Source organism: Neophocaena asiaeorientalis, unplaced genomic scaffold, assembly GCF_003031525.2.
Source record: "Neophocaena asiaeorientalis asiaeorientalis breed wild unplaced genomic scaffold, Neophocaena_asiaeorientalis_V1.1 scaffold346, whole genome shotgun sequence".
Taxonomy (NCBI): domain Eukaryota; kingdom Metazoa; phylum Chordata; class Mammalia; order Artiodactyla; family Phocoenidae; genus Neophocaena; species Neophocaena asiaeorientalis.
Genome location: NW_020175400.1, coordinates 629,230 through 650,491, shown reverse-complemented (window position 1 = coordinate 650,491; position 21,262 = coordinate 629,230). Strand labels below are relative to the sequence as shown.

At 41.9% G+C, this 21,262-nt stretch overlaps 1 protein-coding gene across 2 annotated transcripts in view; it reads left to right on the top strand.

The window, feature by feature from the left end:
* PDE8A (phosphodiesterase 8A) overlaps positions 1 to 19,301 on the top strand; it is a 131,410-nt gene extending 112,109 nt beyond the window's left edge. For both annotated transcript variants that reach the window (XM_024766474.1, XM_024766473.1), the window contains exons 21-22: positions 16,827 to 16,956; positions 18,034 to 19,301. In XM_024766474.1, the coding sequence (XP_024622242.1) occupies positions 16,827 to 16,956; positions 18,034 to 18,140 (237 nt within the window). In that variant the 3' untranslated portion in view covers positions 18,141 to 19,301. The remainder of the gene's footprint in view (positions 1 to 16,826; positions 16,957 to 18,033) is intronic.
* The last annotated feature ends 1,961 nt before the right edge of the window (positions 19,302 to 21,262 follow it).

Sequence of the window (21,262 nt, the reverse complement as noted above, 5' to 3'; positions counted from 1 at the left end):
AGACTGGAACCTACCAAAAAAGATGTTCAACATCCAAAGACAAAAGCCACAATGAGATGGTAGGAGGGGCACTTTCACAATATAATCAAATCCCATACCCACCAGGTGGGCGACGCACAAACTGGAAAATATATATCATAGAGGCTCTCCAACAGGAGTGAGAGTTCTAAACCCCACGTCAGGCCTCCCCAGCCTGGGGGTCTGGCATCAGGAGGATGAGCCCCCAGAACATTTGACTTTGAAGGCCAGTGGGGCTTGAGTGCAGGAGCTCCACAGGACTGGGGGAAACAGACTCCACTCTCGGAGGGCACACACAAGGTTTCACATCCACTGGAACCCAGGGCAAAGCAGTGACTCCATATGAGCTTGGGCCAGACCTACCTGTGGGTCTTGGAGGGTCTCCTGAGGAGATGGGGGTCATCTGTGGCCCACTGCCAGGGCAAGGACACTGGCGGCAGAGGGAGGCCCCTATGGGATATTCTTTGGTGTGAGCTCTCCTGGAGGTTGCCATTTTGGCACTGAGGCCTGGCCTCACCCAACAGCCTGCAGGATCCAGTGCTGGGATGCCTCAGGCCAAACTACCAACAGGGTGGGAACACAGCCCCAGCCATCAACAGACAGGCTGCCTGAAGTCCTGAGCTCACAGCCACCTCTAGACACACCCCTTGACATGGCCCTGCCCATCAGAAGGACAAGATCCAGCTCCACGAACAAGTGGGCAGACACCAGTCCCTCCCGTGAAGAAACCTGCACAAGCCCCTGGACCAACCTCACCCACCAGGGGCACACACCAGAAGCAAGAAGAACTACAGTCCTGCAGCCCAAGGAACGGAGCCCACAAACACAGGAAGTTAGACAAAATGAGATGGCAGAGAAATATGTTCCAGACAATGGAACAAGATAAAACCCTGGAACAACAACTAAGTGAAGTGGAGATAGGCAGTCTGCCTGAAAAAGAATTCAGAATAACAATAGTAAAGATGATCCAAGATCATGGAAAAAGAATGGAGGCACAGACTGAGAAGATACAAGAAATGTTTAACAAAGAGCTAGAAGATTTAAAGAACAAACAGATGAACAATATACAATAACTGAAATGAAAAATACAGTAGAAGGAATCAACAGCAGAATAAATGAAGTAGTAGAACAAATAAGGGAGCTGGAAAACAGGTTGGTGGAAATCACTGCTGCAGAACAGAAAAGAGAAGAAACAATGAAAAGAAATGAAGACAATCTCAGAGACCTCTGGGACAACATTAAATGCACCAAAATTCACATCATAGGGGTCCCAGAAGGAGAAGAGAGAGAGAAGGGGCCTGAGAAAATATTTGAAGAGATAATAACCGAAAACTTCCCTAACACAGGAAAGGAAACACTCAAGTCCAGGAAACGCAGAGAGTCCCATACAGGTTAAACCCAAGGAGGAACGTACTGAGACACATATTAATAAAATTGACAAAAATTAAAGACAGAAAAGCAACAAATAGCATACAAGGGAGTCCCCAATTTTTCAGCAGAAATTCTGCAGGCCAGAAGAGAGGGGCAAGATATATTTAAAGTGATGAAAGGGAAAAACCTACAACCAAGAATACTCTACCCAGCAATGCTCTCATTCAGATTTGATGGAGAAATCAGAAGCTTTACAGACAAGCAAAAGCTAAGAGAATTCAGTACCACCACACCAGCTTTACAGCAAATGCTAAAGGAACTTTACAACTACAAACAATTACAAATGGGAGAGCTCACCAGTAAAGGCAAACATACAGTAAAGGTAGGGAATCATCCACACACAAATATGATATCAAAACCAGCAAAGAGGTTTTGAGGAGAGTGCAAACACAGGATATTGGAAATCCATTTGAAACTAAGAGACCAGCAACTTAAAACAATCTTTTATATATATAGACGGCTATATCAAAACATCATGGTAACCGCAAACCAAAAAACTACAATCGAAAAACAAAAAAGAAAAAGCAATCCAAACACAATACTGAAGATGGCCATCAAATCACAAGAGAACAAAAGAGGTACGGAAGAAAAAAGACCTACAAAAACAAATCTAAAACAGTTAACATACATATCGATAATTACCTTAAATGTAAATGGATTAAATGCTCCAACCAAAAGACACAGACTGGCTGAATGGTTACAAAAACAAGACCCCCTATGTATGCTGTCTACAAGAGACCCACTTCAGATCTAGGGACACATACAGACTGAAAGTGAGGAGATGGAAAAAGGTATTCTATGCAAATGGAAATCAAAAGAAAGCTGGAGTAGCAATACTCGTATCAGACAAAACAGACTTTAAAGACTGTTATAAGAGACAAAGAAGGACACTACAAAATGATCAAGGGATCAGTCCAAGAAGAAGATACAATACTTGTAAATATATATGCACCCAACATAGGAGCACTTCATGATATAAGGCAAATTGCTAACAGCCATAACAGGAGAAATCAACAGTAACACAATTAATAGTGAGGGACTTTAACACCCCACTTACATCACTGGACAGATCATCCAGACAGAAACTCAACAAGGAAACACAGGCCTTAAATGACACATTAGAGCAGATGGACTTAATCGATATTTACAGAGCATTCCATCCAAAAGCAGCAGAATACCCATTCTTCTCAAGTGCACATGGAAATTCTCCAGGATAGATCACATGCTGGGCTATAGAGCAAGCCTCAGTAAATTTAAGAAAACTGAAATCATATCAAGCATCTTTTCCAACCACAAGGCTATAAGATTAGAAATCAACTACAAGAAATAAAAACTAAAAAACACAAACACGTGGAGGCCAAACAATATGTTAGTAAACAACCAGTGGCTCACTGATGAGATCAAAGAGGAAATCAAAAAATACCTAGAGACCAATGAAAACGAAGGCATGACAATCCAGAACCTATGGGACATAGCTAAAGAAGTTCTAAGAGGGAATTTTATAGGTATACAATCTTACCTCAGGAAACAAGAAAAAAATCTCAAGTAAACAACCTAACCTTACACCTAAAGCAACTAGAGAAAGAAGAACAAACAAAACCCAAAGTTAGTAGAGGGAAAGAAATCACAAAGATCAGAGCAGAAATAAATGAAATAGAAATGAAGAAAACAGAAAAAAAAATCAATGACACTAAAAGCTGGTTCTGTGAAAAGATAAACAAAATTGATAAACCTTTTTCTTGATAAAACTCATGAAGAAAAAAAGGGAGAGGGCTCAAATTGATAAAATTAGAAATGAAAAAGAAGTTACAACTGACAACACAGAAATACAAAGGATCAAAAGAGACTACTCTAGGCAATCATATGCCAAGAAACTGGACAACCTAGAAGAAATGGACAAATTCTTAGAAAGGTACAACCTTCCCAGACTGAACCAGGAAGAAATAGAAAATATGAACAGAGCAATCACAAGTACTGAAATTGAAACTGTGATTAAAAAACTCCCAACAAACGAAAGTCCAGGACCAGATGGCTTCACAGGTGAATTCTATCAAACATTTAGATGAGAGTTAATACCTGTCCTTCTGAAACTATTCCAAAACATTGCAGAGGAAGGAACACTCCCAAACTCATTCTATGAGGCCACCTTTACCCTGATAACCGACACCAGACGAAGATACCACAAAAAAAGGAAATTACCAATATCACTGATGAACATAAATCCTCAACAAAATAGTAGCAAATCGAATCCAACAATGCATTAAAAGGATGATACACTATGATCAAGTGGGTATGATCAAGTGGGTTTTATCCTGGGGATGCAAGGAGTCTTCAATATCTGCAAATCAATCAGTGTGATACACCACATGAACAAGTTGAGGAATAAAAACCATGTGATCATCTCAATAGATGGCAGTAAAAGCTGCTTATAAGTCTCCAGAAAGTGGGCATAGAGGGAACCTACTGCAACATAATAAAGGCCATGTATGACAAACCCACAGCTAACACCATACTGAATGGTGAAAAGCTGAAAGCATTTCCTCTCAGACCAGGAACAAGACAACGATGGGTACTCTTGCCACTTTTATTCAAGGTAGTTTTGGAAGTCCTAGCCACAGCAATCAGAGAAGAAAAAGAAATGAAAAGAATCCAAATTGGAAAAGAAGTAAAACTGTCACTGTTTGCAAATGACATGTTACTATACGTAGAAAATCCTGAAGATGCTACCAGTAAACTGCTAGAGCTCATCAATGAATTCGGTAAAATGGCAGGATACAAAATTAATGCACAGAAATCTCTTGCATTCCTTTACACTAACAACAAAAGATCAGAAAGAGAAATTAAGGAAACAATCCCATTCACCATTGCAACAGAAAGAATAAAATACCTAGGAATAAACCTACCTAAGGGGGGAGGGTAAAAGACCTGTACTCTGAAAACTATAAGACACTGGTGGAAGAAATCAAAGATGACACAGACAGATGGAGAGATATACCATGTTCCTGGATTGGAAGAATCAATATTGTCAAAATGACTATACTGCCCAAGGCAATCTATATAGATTCACTGTAATCTGTATCAAATTACCAGTGGCATTTTTCACAGAACTAGAACAAAAAATATTGAAATCTGTATGGAAACACAAAAGACCCTGAATAGACAAAGCAGTCCTGAGAAGGAAAAATGGAGCTGGAGGGATCAGGCTCCCTGACATCAGACTGTACTACAAACCTACAGTCATCGAAGCAGTAGGGTACTGGCACAGATACAGAAATATAGATCAGTGGAACAGGATAGAAAGCCCAGAAATAAACCCATGCACCTATGGTCCTTAATCTACAACAAAGGAGGCAAGAATATACAATGAAGAAAAGACAGTCTCTTCAATAAGTGGTGCTGTGAAAACTGGACAGCTACATATAGAAGAATGAAATTAAAACATTCTTTAACCCCATACACAAAAATAAACTCAAAATGGATTAAAGACCTAAATGTAAGACCAGATACTATAAAACTCTCAGAGGAAAACATAAGCAGAACGCTCTTTGACATAAATTGCAGCAATATCTTTTTTGACCCGCCTCCTAGAGTAATGAAAATAAAAACAAAAATAAGCAAATGGGATCTAATTAAACTTAAAAGCTTTTTTGCACAGCAAAGGAATCCGTAAACAAAACGAAAAGACGACCCACAGAATCAGAGAAAATATTTGCAAATGAAGCAACTGACAAGGGATTAATCTCCAAAATATACAAACAGCTCATGCAGCTCTATATCAAAAAAACAAACAACCCAATCAAAGCATAGGCAGATCTAAAGACATTTCTCCAAAGAAGACATACAGATGGCCAAAGAGGACATGGAAAGATGCTCATCATCACTAGTTGTTAGAGAAATGAAAATCAGAAGTACCATGCGGTACTACCTCGCACCAGTCAGAATGGCCATCGCCAAAAAGTCTACAAACACGGGCTTCCCTGGTGGCGCAGTGGTTAGGAATCCGCCTGCCAATGCAGGGGACACGGGTTCGAGCCCTGGTCCAGGAAGATCCCACATACCGCGGAGCAACTTAGCCCGTGCACACAGCTACTGAGCCTGTGCTCTAGAACCTGTGAGCCACAACTACTGAAGCCCGTGCACCTAGAGCCCATGCTCTGCAACGAGAAGCCACTGCAATAAGAAGCCCACACGCAGCAATGAAGACCCAACTCAGCCAAAAATAAATAAATAAAATAAATTTATATTTTAAAAAGAAGTCTACAAACAATAAATGCTGGAGAGGGTGTGGAGAAAAGGGAACCCTCCTGCACTGTTGGTGGGAATGTACACATTGTTACAGCCACCATGGAGAACAGTATGGAGGTTCCTTAAAAAGCTAAAGCTAGAACTACCATATGATCCCGAAATCCCACTCCTGGGCATATATCTGAAGAAAACCATAATCCGAAAGGATACGTGCACCCCGGTGTTCCTTGCAGCACTATTTACAATAGCCAAGACATGGAAACAATCTAAACGTCCACCGACAGAGGAATGGGTAAATAAATGGATAAAGAAAATGTGGCACATGTATACAATGGAATATTACTCAGCGATAAAAGAAGAATGAAATAATGCCATTTGCAGCAACGTGGATGGACCTAGAGGTTATCATACTAAGTGAAGTAACTCAGACAGAGAAAGACAAATATCATTATGATATCATTTCTATGTGGAATCTAAAAAAATGATAAAAATGAACTTATTTACAAAACAGAAACAGACTCACAGACTTCAAAAACAAACCCTATGGTTACCAAAGGGGAAACATGGTGGGGAGGGATAAATTAGGAGTTTCAGATTAACAGATACACACTACTATATATAAAATAGATAATCAACAAGGACCTGTATATACAGGGAACTCTACTCAATATTCTGTGATAACCTATATGGGAAAAGAATCTGAAAAAGAATGGATATGTGTATATGTATAACTGAATCACTTTGCTATATACCTGAAACTAACATGACATTGTAAATCAACTATATTCCAATATAAAATAAAAATTAAATTAATAGTTTAAAAAATAAAAAATTACAAAGCCAAAAGTTGATTCTTTGACAGAATTAACAAAATTGGTGAATACCTAGCTGGAATAATCAAGAGGAAAGAGGGAATGCAAATTACCAGTATCAGGAATGAAAGTATCGTCATTTGACAGTGACAAGAAATAACAGATTCTTGTCAAACTGACAAGAATAAATGTGACAAATGAAATGGATGAATTCCTTGAAAATTATAATTTACCAAAACACACAGGATTAAGCAATAACCTTAGAAGCCCCACAGTAAAGAAATTCTTTGTCAAAATGTTTTATTTAAATATTTTTTTCACAAAGAAAACTCTAAATGGTTTCATTGAAGAAGTCTATCAAACATTTAAGGAAGAAATAATGTGCTAGTCTTACAAATTATATGAGAAAATAGAGGTGAGAACACTTTTCAACTCATTTTATGAAGCCATTGTTATCCTGATATGTAAACTGACAAAGACAGTACCAGGAGAAAATTACAGTTCATAGTCCTCACGAACACAGATGCAGAGGTACTTAATTGAACAGTATATAAAGAGGGTTAATATATCACTAAATAGTTATCCAAGATGCAAGGTTGGTTTAATATCATAAAAATCAATTATTATAATTCACCATACTAATTAAAGGAGAAAAACCGTATGATTATTTCAGTAGATGGAGAAAAAGCATTTGAAAAATTCAGCATCCATTCATCGTAAAAAATTTTAGCAAATAAGGAATAGAACTTATTTTTAAAAGGGTATCTTCAAAAACTTAATAGCTATCATTATATTTAATGGTGAAATATTAAATACATTTTTCTTAAGATTGGAAACAAGGGAAGGGTACCCATTCTATTCTGTTCCATCAGTGTATTTGTTATCTTTATGCCAATACCACACTGACTTGATTATTGTTAACTTCTGAAGGCAAATAGTATAAACTGTTCAACTTTTTCAAATTTGCTTTGTTTATACAGGGTCCTTCACCATTCCATATAAACTTTAGAAGGAAATATTAAATACATTTTCTTTAAGATTGGAAACAAGGCAAGGGTACCCATTCGGACTCCTTTTATCCAACATTTTATTGGCAGTCCAGCCATTGCAACAAGGCAAGGGAAATATGTACAAAGAACAGAAAGTAAGACATAAATTTGTTTCTATTTGCAGATGACATGATTCTTTTTAATGTTGAAAACTCTAAGGAGTGTACAAAACAATTACTAGCATTAATAAGTGAAAATTATTTAGCAAGGTTATAGGATAGGATACAAGCTCATTATACAAAGTCAGTTGTATTATTTGGTGTACTAGATGCAAACAATGGGAAAATGAAACTAAAAACCCAATCCCATTTACAACAGCAATAAAAAACAAAAATTACTTAGGATAAATTTAACAAAAGAAGGCCAGTTCTTTACACTGAAAACCACAAAACATTGCTGAGAAAGAACACTTCAATAAAGGGAGAGGTGTACCATGCCCACAGATTGGAAGGCTCAATGTTCTTAAGATACAGTTCTTTCCAAATCAATGTATAGATTCAATGCAGTCCCAATCAGAATCCCAGCAGACTTTTTGGTAAAAGTTGACAAACTGATTCTAAAATTTATATGGAAAGTTGAAGGACCATGAATAAAGAACACAAACTTGAAAAAGTTGGACAATTTATACTATTTGACTTCAGAACTTACAATAACCAAGCTGGTGTGATACTGGCATAAAGATAACAAATACATTGATGGGACACAACAGAAATCCCAGAAACAGGCCACAATTATACCATCAGTGGGGAAAGGAAAATTTTTTTCAGCAAGTGGTGCTGGAATATTTTGGATATCTCTATCCAACAAAAAATGAACCACAACTCCTACCTCATTCCGTGGAGAAATATCAGTTCACAATGGATCATAGACCTAAATACAAAAGTTTTAGAGAAAACATAGGAGAATATGCTCAATTAATTGGAATGGGATAGATGTTTCTTAGGTACAGAAAACAGCAAACATAAAAAGAAAATTTGGTGAGAACCAAAATTCAGAAATTATTCTCATCTAAACACAGCTAAGAAAATGAACAGGGAAGGCACACTGGAAGAAAATATACACAGAGCATATCTGACAAAGGATTGTGTTCAGGATATATAAAGAACTCAATAATAAGCCAAACCACCTAATTAAAAATACCAGTTTTTTAAAAGATTATTTATTTATTTATGGCTGTGTTGGGTCTTTGCTGCTGCACATGGGCTTTCTCTAGTTGTGGCGAGTGGGGGCTACTCTTCACTGTGGTACGCGGGCTTCTCATTGCAAATCATGGGCTCTAGGCGCACAGGCTTCAGTTAGTTGTGGCATGTGGGCTCAGTAGTTGTGGTTCATGGGCCCTAGAGCACAGGCTCAGTAGTTGTGGCGCACGGGCTTAGTTGCTCCACGGCATGTGGGATCTTCCCGGACCAGGGCTCGAACCCGTGTCTCCTGCATTGGCAGGTGGATTCTTAATCACTGTGCCACCAAGGAAGTCCAAAAATACCAAATATTTTAACAGACGCTTCACAAAAGATATATGAAGGGCTTCCCTGGTGGCGCAGTGGTTGAGGGTCCGCCTGCTGATGCAGGGGACACGGGTTCGTGCCCCGGTCCGGGAGGATCCCACGTGCTGCGGAGCGGCTGGGCCCGTGAGCCATGGCCGCTGAGCCTGCGCGTCCGGAGCCTGTGCTCTGCAACGGGAGAGGCCACAACAGTGAGAGGCCCGCGTACCACAAGAAAAAAAAAAAAGATATATGAAAATGTGCTGAACATCGTTAGTAATCAGGGAAATGCAAATTAAAACAACAATGAAACACCACTACACATCCACTAGGATGACTAAAAATGAGAAAGACTGACAACAAAATGTTTGTGAAGATATGGAGCAACAGATTTATTCATCAGTGTAACATGCTCATCACACAGTGACGATTTGTAAAATCATCGTCGCTTTGGGAAGCAGTTTATCAGAGGTTTTGTTTGTTTTACTGTGTGGTAAAACAGAATTGCCGTTTTAGATGATCATGGTTTTTTCTTTCACTCTTTTAATTAGTATATTACATCAATTGATTTCGGACGCTGAATCATCCTTACATTGCAGGACTAAAATCCCACTTGGTCATGGTGTATGATCCTTTAATATGCCACTGAATTCTGTTTGCTAGTATTTTGTTGAGGGCTTTTGCATCAGTATTCATAAGGGATATCAGTCTGTAGTTTTCTTGTGTCTTTGTCAGGCTTTGGTATCTGAGCAATGCTGGCCTCATTGATTTGAGTTAGGAAGTGTTCTCTTCAAATTTTTGGAAGTGTTTGAGAAAGATTGGTGTTAATTGTATTGAAGAGCTTGGTAGAATTCACAGGTGAAGCCATCTGGTCCTGAGCTTTTCTTTGTTGGGAGGTTTTTTATTACTGAATATCCTGACTATTACAGGTCTATTCAGATTCTCTGTTTCTTCATAATTCAGCCTTAGTAGGTTGTGTGGGTAGGAATTTGTACATCATCTAAGTTATCCAGTTTGTTGGCATACAGTTGCTCGTGGCACTTCCTTATAATCCTTTTATTTTATTTTATTTTATTTTGCGGTACGCGGGCCTCTCACTGTGGTGGCCTCTCCTGTTGCAGAGCACAGGCTCCGGACGCGCAGGCTCAGCTGCCATGGCTCACGGGCCCAGCCGCTCCACACCACGTGGGATCTTCCCGGATCGGGGCATGAACCCATGTCCCCTGCATCGGCAGGTGGACTCTCAACCACTGCACCACCAGGGAAGCCCTAATCCTTTTATTTTTGTAAAATCAATAGTAATGTCCCTACTTCCATTTCTAATTTCAGTAATTGGAGTCTTTCTTTTTTCTTAGTCAATCTAGCTAAAGTTTTTACAATTTTGTTGATCTTTTCAAGGAACCAACTTTTGGTTTTGTTGATTTTCTCTCTTTGTTTTTCTATTCTCCATTTTTCTTATCTCTGCTCTAGTCTATCAGTTCTTTCCTTTTGCTAGCTTTGGGTTTAATTTGTTCTTTTTCTAGTTCCTTCAGGTCTAAAGTTAGGTTGTTGATTTAAGAGCTTTCTCCTTTTTTAACACAGGCATTTACAGCTATAAATTTCCCTCTCAGCACTGCTTTTACTGCATTCCATACCTTTCCATATGTTGTGTTTTCATTTTTATTTGTCTCTGGGTATCTTAAAATTTCCCTTGTGATTTCTTCTTTGACCCTTTGGTTGAGAGTGTATTGTTTAATTTGCACTTTCAGTTTACTTTCTGTTGTTGATTTCCAGTTTCATTCCACTGTTATTAGAAAAGGTACTTTGTATGATTTTGATCTTTTAAAATTCATTGACTTGTTTTGTGGCCTAACATCTATCCTGGAGAATGTTCCATCTGCACTTGAGAAAAATATGTTCTGTTTTTGGGTGAATGTTCTCTATGTCTATTGGGTCCAGTTGGTTAACAATTGTTGTTCAAGTCCTTAATTCCTTATTGATCTGGCTGTTCTATCCATTATTCAAAGTGTGTTATTGAAGTCTCCAACTATTATTGTAGAAGTGTCTGTTTCTCCCTTCAATTGTCAGTGTTTTCTTCATATATTTTGGAACTCCAATTGTTTGGTCCATATGTGCTTATAATTGTTAAATCTTCTTGGTGAATTGACCCGTTTATTAATAATGTCCTTTGTCTCTTAGAACCATTTTTGATTTAAAGTCTTTTTTGTCTGATACTACCAAAGCCACCTCAGCTTCCTTTTGGTTATCTGCATGGAATATCTTTTTCCATCCTTTCACTTTCAACCTATGTCCTGGTATCTAATGTAAGTGAGTTTTTGTGGACAAAATATAGTTGGATCATGTGTTTTTATCCATTCTGCCAGCTGTGCCTTTAGATTGGGGAGTTTAATCCATTTACATTTAAAATAATTACTGACAGAGAAGGACATATTTTTGCTGCTTTGTCTTATGCATGTCTTATAGCTTTTTTGTCCCTCATTTTTTCCATTACCACCTTTGTGTTTGATTCTTTTTGTGGCACCATGTTTGATCCACTTCTCATTTCCTTTGCAGATATTCTATGGGTAACTTTTTTTTACAGTTACCGTAGAAATTACATTATAACATCCTGAAGTTCTAGCAGTTTAAGTTGATACCAGCCTATATTTTCAGTTGTATACACAAACTCCTCTACAGCTCTGTTTTTCCACCCCACCTTCTTCTTCTTTTTTTTTTTTTTTTTTTAATACATTTCTTTATTTTTTGGCTGCATTGGGTTTTCGTCGCTGGGCACAGGCTTTCTCTGGTTGCGGTGAGCGGGGGCTACTCTTCATTGCAATGCGTGGTCTTCTCATTGCGGTGGCTTCTCGTTGCAGAGCATGGGCTCTAGATGCGCGGGCCTCAGTAGTTGTGGCACACGGGTTCAGTAGTTGTGGCTCAAGGGCTCTAGAGTGCAGGCTCAGTAGTTGTGGCACACAGGCTTAGTTGCTCCACAGCATGTGGGATCTTCCCAGACCAGGGCTCAAACCCATGCCCCCTGCATTGGCAGGTGGATTCTTAACTACTGCGGCACCAAGGAAGTCCCCCACTTTGTTCTTGATGTCACAAATATGTTCTTGATGTCACAGTTTATATATTGTGTGCCTATTAACACAGATTTGTAATTTTTATGCACTTGCCTTTTAAATCCTGTAGAAAATAAAAAGTGGAATTTCAAGCCAAAATTGCAATAATACTCTTTTTCATATGTGCTTATGTATTTACCTTTACTGGAGATCTTTGTATCTTTATGACTTTAAGTTGCCATCTAGCTTCCTTTCACTTCAACCTGAAAAGACTCCCTTTATCATTTCTTGTAGGCTAGATCTAGTGGTAATAAATTTTCTCTGCTTTTGTTTATCTGGGAATGTCTTCATTTCTTCCTCATTTTTGAAGGACAGTTCTGCCAGATATAGAATTCTGGGTTGACAGGTTTTTTCCTTTTAGCCCCTTATGTAATTGTCCCAGTGCCTACTGGCCTCCAAGGTTTCTGCTGAGAAATCAGCTGATCTTATTGAGACTGTCTTCTTGTGATGAGTCACTTTCCTCTTGCTGCTTTCGAGATTCTCACTTTGTCTTGGCTTTTGACAGTTTGGTTATAATGTGTTTCAATATGGTTGTTTTGGGGTTTATCCTACTTGGAGTTGTTTACCTTCTTGGATTTGTAGATTTGCGTTTTTTCTTCAAGTTACGGCAGTTACTGGCTATTATTTCTTCCTCTTTTTTTTGAATTTCTTTTTTTTTATAAAGCAGGGTCATTAGTTATCTATTTTATACATATTGGTGTATATATTGTCAATACCAAACTCTCAGTTCATCCCACCAACACTATCCATGCCCCCGCTTTCCCCCCTTGGTATCCATACGTTTGTTCTCTACATCTGTGTCTCTGTTTCTGCCTTGCAGACTGGTTCATCTACCATTTTTCTAGATTCCACATATATGCGTTAATATATAGTATTTCTCTTTCTGACTTACTTCACTCTGTATGGCAGTCTCTAGGTCCATCCACGTCTCTGCAAATGACCCAGTTTCGTTCCTTTTTATGGCTGAGTATTCCATTGTATACATGTACCACATCTTCTTTATTCATTCGTCTGTCAATGGGCATTTAGGTTGCTTCCATGACCTGGCTATTGTAAATAGTGCTGCAGTGAACATTGGGTGCATGTGTCTTTTTGAATTATGGTTTTCTCTGGGTATATGCCCAGTGGGCTATTAATCTCTGCTCCTTTTTTTTTTTTTTCTCTTTCCTACACTCTGATAATGCATGTATTTGTCTGAGGTTGTCCTATAAATTACTTAGGGTCTTGTCACTTTTATTTCTTTTTCTTTCTCCTCTTGACTTGATAATTTCAAATGTCCTATCTTCAAATTTTTATTGGTTCTTTCTTCTACCTGCTCAGATCTGCTGTTGAACCCCTCTAGTGAATTTTTCAATTCACTTTTTGTGTTTTTCAGCTCCCGAATTGTTATTCGGCTCTTCTTTATAATTTCTGTCTCTTTATTGATACTCTCATTTTGTTCATATATCATTTTCCTGATTTCCTTTAGCATTTAATCCATGTTTTCTTTTAGCACTAGTGCATATTTAAGATAGTTGTTTTGAAGTCTTTAATAAATCATTGCGGGTACCTCTTTAGGGATGGTTTCTGCCAATTTATTTTCTTCTTTTGAATGGGTTATGTTTTTCTGTTTCTTTGGGCTTGTGATTTCTTTTGTTGTTGAAAATTGGACATTTGAAAAGACGGCCACCTCTCCCAGTCTTTGCACTTTGGCTCTGTGCCAGGAAAGTCTTGCTAATTATCTGGGCATGCTCTGAGTCTTGGGGTTAGCCCAATGTGAAAGCTTACGGTCTCTTCAGGTCTTTTCTGAGCATGTCTTGCCCGAGACATTTCCCCTCTATATACAGCTGCTTTTGAATATCTTAATTTCCCCAAGAGGCTTTTCCTTGGGGCCTTAAATGGTGCATTCTCTTACCCCAGGCATCTGTGTGTCTGTCATCTCCATGCAGCTTTCCCAGGCAGTAACCATTGCTTTTCCACCTGAGAGCTGGATTAGGTGAAATAGAGGCTAGTCCTTTAGACAAACTCCAGACAGGTTGGAATGTTGCAAATGAGGTCAGCTCTACACTCCTTTCAGTTCTATTTAAACAGTTGAGAGCTGGGCTGCTGTCTCATCCGGACCAAGACTGTGCTAGGGAGGAGTGGGGCAAGGGTGAGTAAAAATACCATGACACTTCCTACCATTTTGAATGACTTTTTCTTGATTGGAGATTCACTTGGTTACTGTAGAATCTCTGTCTCCCAGGCATGGAGATCTCATTGGTGGCCTAGAAGTGGGGCATGGGCACGGAGGACTTCATTGGCAAACAGTGGTCTTCAAAAGCGAATAAGGGCCCGAGAAGCTCCATGTACCTGTCACATTGGGCCAAAGAGAAGAAATACAAGCATGCGCTTTTTCATTGCCTTTCAACAAGGCAGCTGCTTCCATGTGGAGGGGAGGGAAGGCCTAGAGTGCAGCACTGACAGAAAAGCCTCTGGAGCCATGAACTGCTGAGCTCAGTGAGCCTCTGCTATGGCTTTCCCAAGAGAGCTGGTTCATTATCCAGCACGACCAGGGGGGGAGCCAGGAGAGCACCCACCCTGTGGTACTGCTCTCTGAGCCAGACAGGCCAGTGGGCTGTGAACCTGAGGCTATTCCTGCACCCTCCACCCCTTCCCATACACACCAGGGCAGAGACTCACGTAGAGCTAACCCTGCAATTTTCTGCGACAGCACTGGGGGATGGGGCTGCCAGCCTGTGGCCTAACAGCAGAGGCCTCACCAGCCAGCAGAGGCCAAGACTTGTCAGTATTCCCTGCTTAGTCTCTTCCCAGAGCACCCTCACCCTACCTTCCACACCTCCTGGAGTGTGCTCCTGGCCAGACAACTGGTGTAGACAGTCTCTGCCCTGCCTCTCAGGGCTCCCTGGCCTGTACAATCCTAGTCAAGCGTGTACGACTTGGCTCCCTGGCCTGGAGCGGCAGGGGCTCTTACTGCTGGCTTCTGCCCTGACCCATAGTCTAGCACCATCCACCTGAACACAGGGAGCACAGGCCTCTTTCTTAGCCCTGTCCCCGGCACCCTCAACACCCACCTAGCATAAGTACATCTCTGCAGCACAGTGCTAGGTACAGTCCCTCCTAGGAAAACCCCAAAGGTTACCTGCTGCCCCCAAGTGGAGATTCCATGTTGAGAGCTGTAGTGAGTCATTGTCACTTCCAGGGAAAGTCACCTGCCGTTAGCTGTGAGGCCTAGTTCTTCCAGTCGCCCGGGCCTCGGATCCACCTTTGTGCAGGGCAAGGTGACTTCTGACCAGTCCCTGCGGCCCTGCTGGTGATTGCCAGGCCTCGGCCAAGACAGCAGAACAGAAGTGGAATGGAACAGGGGAGGCAGCTCCTGGCCAGTTGTCAAGATCAACAAGGGGGACTGGCCCAGTTTGCCCTGTGAGAACAGTTCCAGGGGTAAGAGTTGGACGGACAGGCTCCCAGTCCCAAGAGTAGGTTTTCTTTTGCTCCCGCTGAACACCTGAATTCTTGTCCCAGTGCTGGCTGCTCAAGAAATGTCCTCCACTCTCCCACAGCCCCAGATGGCCCACAGAGTTCAGCCACCGGAGTCAGGCTTCTGGCAGATGGCCAAGCACACCATGTACCTCCTGTCCTCAGCCCTTGCTCTCACTGACTGGCTCTCCACAGGCCACGACTGGTCAACAATTTATCTCGTCCCAGGATCGCCACCCCTCTGTCATCTTCTCACTATGCCTGGCCCAACAGGGCAGCCTGCCCGGACCATCAGGAACAATGATCCAGGTGCCCCTGAGGACAGCTGTGCCTTCCAGAGCCAGAGGATGGCTCCAGCCCTTCTAGCCAGGCCCGCCCCGGCCTTACTTGTCCTACACTCAGTCCCCCTCATCCTGCCCCTCGTGTGACTGTCTGCTTAACTCTCAGCCCTGGTTGCCTGCTCCAGCAGGGACCTCTCGGTGATTCTAATCGCACCTCATTCCCGCCTCATTCCAGAAAGACCTCCTGCTTCATCGTCACCCTCCAGGCATCCCCTCATCCTTTTCTCCAGGACCCTTTGATGAAAGCGACCTTATGAATAAAAAGAACAAGAAACTCCTTTATATCTTTCAAGATATACTTGCCTTTCCCCCCAGGATCTTAATTATATTTTCAGTTTTTTTACAAATCTTTCTGGAATCCTGAAGATGTTCTGGAAGCGTCTATCAAAGTACATAAAAAACTCATCCCAGAGCTCTTTTTTTTACCTCAAGCGTGTTCATAACTTTTTCAAATGAAATAATTTGGCCCAAGATGAGCAGCAGCCACTTGTCCCTTCTCTGTGAAGGGGGCTGTCTCTCACTCACCATTGCCGCACTGGATCAGGCCCTTGAAACGCCGGCTGGGTGGGAGGATGGCTGAGCTGACTAGTGTGCTCACGCACCGCAGGTACCACTTGCAATCGTACCTCAGGAGCTTCAGCAAGAGGTTTCCAGGTGTTGAAAGTGTGGGTTGGGTTGGGGTGTCCTTGGTGCCCCGGCACAGAGCAGCCCCCATCGGGGACGACGTGGTGTATAGTGGCAGATCCGGGTTGTTGGCTGGTGCTGTGATCGGCTTCTCCCCACGAGCACTCTGGGCTGCCAGGAGAGGCTTTTGGCAGAGGGGTTGCTGCTGACGGGGAGTGGAGCCAGATACTGGAGTCTCATAATTCTGGCGTTTTCTGCTTTGCAGACTGATGAAGAGAAGCGACAGGACTTGCCTGTGGTGATGCCAGTTTTTGACAGAAATACCTGCAGCATCCCCAAATCCCAAATCTCTTTCATTGACTACTTCATCACAGACATGTTTGCTGCTTGGGACGGTAAGAACGCTTTGGGCATATTTCCCTCAGGAACGGGGAACTGCATATTAAGTAGTGTGCATAGTGTAGTTTTTGACTGTTGAATATGTTTGGGGGCTCAGACTTTGAAGAAGGGCTGAGGAGAAGCAGTGAGCTGACACTGAGGGCCGTGAGGGCGGGGTGCTCTCTGTACTCCTCAGCTGCCCCTGGCCCCAGGGGCTAGACGTTGTTGTGCCGGTTTCATAGATGAGAGGATTGAACTTGGGGCTGCACAGCCGGTGGTGGAGAGCCCAGGATTCAGAAAACACTTATGTTGACTCCAAACCCCACGTCGTTCTGTGGGAGCCCTTTTGCCATCTGCTCCCCCAGCTTCTCCCGCCTCACGTGGTAGCCGACCCGAGAGCAGGCTGGTCTCTGACGGGTACACGTCCCTCCTCTTTAACCTCAGGTGCCTGCAGGAGCCTGTCACGTAAAGGACTCTCAGGGAAGGGGCCCCACTAATACTCCCTGTCCAGGTCCATGGGCAGGAGACAAACCCCCATCTCAGGGTGCTGGGAGGTGGGGGGGAAGGACGACTCAGACGGTGGAAAGAGCTGCAGCTTTGGGGCCAGACTGCAGGCTCCGCAGCTCCTTGAGTCCAGATTCATGGCCTCTCCTGGCCCCTTTTTCTTCGTATGTAAAATGACTTGCTCCCCACTCATGCCCTAGGGCATGTGCTGCAGGTGGAAGATGGTGGTATAAATTAGGGTGGGGGGGGAGCAGGGAGACACACCCAGGAGCGCCAGTCAGGGCCTAGGGCCTGGCTCCTGGCACCCTGGGCCCCAAAGGTGCTGATAAAATGGTGAGTGTGCAGATGAGCTCCCCTTCTGCTTCACCTACCAGTTGTCAGCTCACCAGGTGGTTACAGAGGAGCTGCTTGCACTGAGCACGGGACTCGGCTTTAGTTCATTCCGGCCGCTGGGTTTGCTGTGTCTGCTGAGCGCTGTGCAGTTGTCTACTCTGCCCCTCTTCCGTAAAATGCTCTCTCCTTAGAAAGCCTCAAAGTCTAAATTTACTGAGGCTGTGAAAGGGTATCACAGTGCCATCTTTTTTCTCTAGCCTTTGTAGACCTGCCTGAGCTAATGCAGCATCTTGACAACAATTTTAAATACTGGAAGGGACTGGACGAAATGAAGCTGCGGAGCCTCCGCCCACCTCCTGAATAGTGGGCAGCACTGCCTGGGGCCCTGAGGCTGTGTCCCTCCAGTCACTTGGGATTCCTGAGGGCTGTCAGAGTTCCTTGGTCCTTTCATCCCCCGGTCTGCAGAGCCTGTAAGAGCACACAGGGACGTCGGCAACCTTCTGGAGCCACCATCTGATGCCACTGCCATAAAGTGAGAGTCCACTCAAGGTACCTGGGCCTGCTGTGGGGGCACTTCAGAAAGTCACGTGAGAACCATGGTTTGCATTCACGTCCGTTAAAACATGAGCTCGGGACTGACCCCGCGAAGGACGGTGATGGATTTCCTGCCAGTGACAGAGAGTGTCTTGTTGCAGTTTCTCTGTTATGTTCAGCACTTAAGAACAGCTAATGGCAATCGGATCTTTTTTCACATCACAGAAGGTGCAATGACTTCTCTTTTAAAATTGAACAGAAAATGCAAAGAAATTTTGAAGTTGATTATTAATATCAATTATTAAAATGTTTTATTTATTATAAGTTCAATATTTTCTATGAATTTAAAAATACTTCAAAGCCAAAGCCAACTTTAAATGCCATAACCAAATTTACATGATTCATATTCATTAAATATGTATTACTTTGTGTACAGACTTGTTTTCATAATGCAAATTTAAAATATAAAATGACACATTTTTACTGCACTATAGAAATATTTGTGTATGTTAAACTTTCCTGATTGATGCTAATTGGGAAAAGCTGTTTTGTGGGTGGGTCTGATTCTAGAAGCACTCAACGAGAAGGGCTCCTCCTGTACAGCAACCAGAGCTCAGAAACTGCTCTAGTTGTCTGATGGGCTCTGCAGGTGACTCCCCCAAAGTGAAAGAAACTAGGACTTCACACTTTTTCCCTAAAATTTTATAATTGAATTTCCAAAAGTCTGCCTTATTTTATACAGTGTTTCTATGAAATATTCTCCATAAAAACAGAGAAAATGCAGTATTTAGTGAATTGACATTTTATAACCAATCTGTTTTCATCTGCATTTTGCTTCCTGAAATTTATAAAGGTTCTTATCTTCACATTTTGAACAAAAGTAGTACCATAAAAAATGACACATGATGACATGTCAAAGCGCTTGCTGTTTCCTTTTAAACTTGTTTTGTTCCAGGTAAAAGTGAAATTAAACTATTTGTTTTTAAGACAACATGTGCCACCTTTTCTGTGAAGTTTTATACTACTTAAAATACTTTTTTTTTCTCCCTGTAAATAAAGAAGATACCTTTATTTTACAGAAAAGATAAATGGTTAAATGACTTTTTCAGGGTCACAAAGGGCCAGGTGAATATGTTGACAAATTCTCAGATACCTTAATTAATTCACCAGTTGGTACCCATTCAGAGAGATCATGCACCCTGGAGGGGCTCTCAGGGATGGGTCCCTTTGTCTAAAGAAACAAAGGCCCCTTTTTCCTGTGTGGAGACATGTGACCTAAGTTGATAACTGTGGACTGATGTGGGAAGAAAGCCCTCTCCGCTCCTCTAGGTGCCAGGAAAGAAAAGGAAATGATCCCACAAGGAACTCAACCATCATGAGGTAGAGACAGAAAAATCAGAAGGAGACTTCAAGTATCTTAACAAAAAAAAAAAAGTAGTTTTGAAAAAAAAAAAGATTTGAAAAAGAACCAAAGAGACATTCTAGGTATGAAGGATACAGTCATCAAAACAAATGGAGGGACTTCCCTGGTGGTCCAGTGGCTAAGACTCCACTCTCCCAATGCAGGGGGCCCAGGTTCCATCCCTGATCAGGGAGCTAGATCCCCCATGCATATCGCAACTAAGAGCCACATGCCACAACTAAAGATCCCGCATGCCGCACCTAAGACCAGCACAGCCAAATGAATAAATTTTTTTTTTTTTAAAAAAAAAAGGAAAACTTCTGTACAGGTTTAACAGGAAACCAGACATAACTACAGAGAGAATTAGTAAATTGGAAGACTTAAGGAAATGACTCAGCATGCAGCACAGAGATTAAAAATGGAAAATGTGAAAGCAAAGTTAAAATATAGAGGGTAGAATGAAATGCTTCAAAATGTGTCGAAACTAGGTGATCCAGAGGGGAGAAGAAATAGGAGCACTATCCAGAGAAAGCCTGAGAGTCCCTCAGGACTTGACAGATGCAAGTCCGTGTATTTACAGGGCACATCAAATCCCAAGTAGGAGGAATAAACACCACAAACTGCAGAGCATTGAGCTCCAAGAGTAAAAGCTGTGAGAGAAGACAGATGGCTTACAAAGGAACTAGTGTTAGACTGCCATCAGACTTCTTCTCATGTGCAACAACCAAAAGACAAAGGAGTGATACACTGTGGAGAAAACTGCTGGAAGATATACTTCTTTAACATGAGTTCAGAAAGAAGAAGTAGGGTATAGAAAGCAGTGGTAAACAGACACTGGTAAACATTCAGACAAAACTAAGCAGGTATATACTGAGTGGGGGAAAAAATAACAGCAAGAACTGGGTCACATTCTGAGGTTCCAGGATGTCTGAATTTTGGGGGACACTATCCAGCCCATTACAGATGGTGATAGCCACTCCTGTTCTTAGCTGCTTGCTCTGATGAAGCAAGCTGCCGTGCTGCGAGCTGCCCCACGGAGAGGCCTAATACATGGCAAGGAAGCAAGGGCAGCCTCCAGCCCACAGCCACCACGGAACTGAGTCATACGCCAGCAACCACAGGAGTGTGTTAGAAGCAGATTCTGCCACAGCGAGGTCTTCAGATGAGGCCACAGCTCCAGCAGACACATTGACCACAACCTTATGAGAGACCCTGAGCCAGAGGACCCAACTCCGCCACACCTGGGTTCCTACCCACAGAAACCGTGAGAGGGTAAACAGCTAATTTTATACCAGTAAACTACAGTAATTTGTTACAGGGTAACAACTAATACACATACGATACACAGCAGTTAAAAAGAATGAAGCAGAGCTACAGATGTCAACTGGGAAAGGCTTAATAATAATATGAATGAAAAGGCTAAGTTGCGTTATGACAGCATTTGCATCCATTTTTTGAATACCCAAAACAATACACTATTGTTCATGGAAGAATTAATAGTAGGAGCATTAAAATGTTCAAGGAGTTTACAAATACTGTGAACTGGCTTG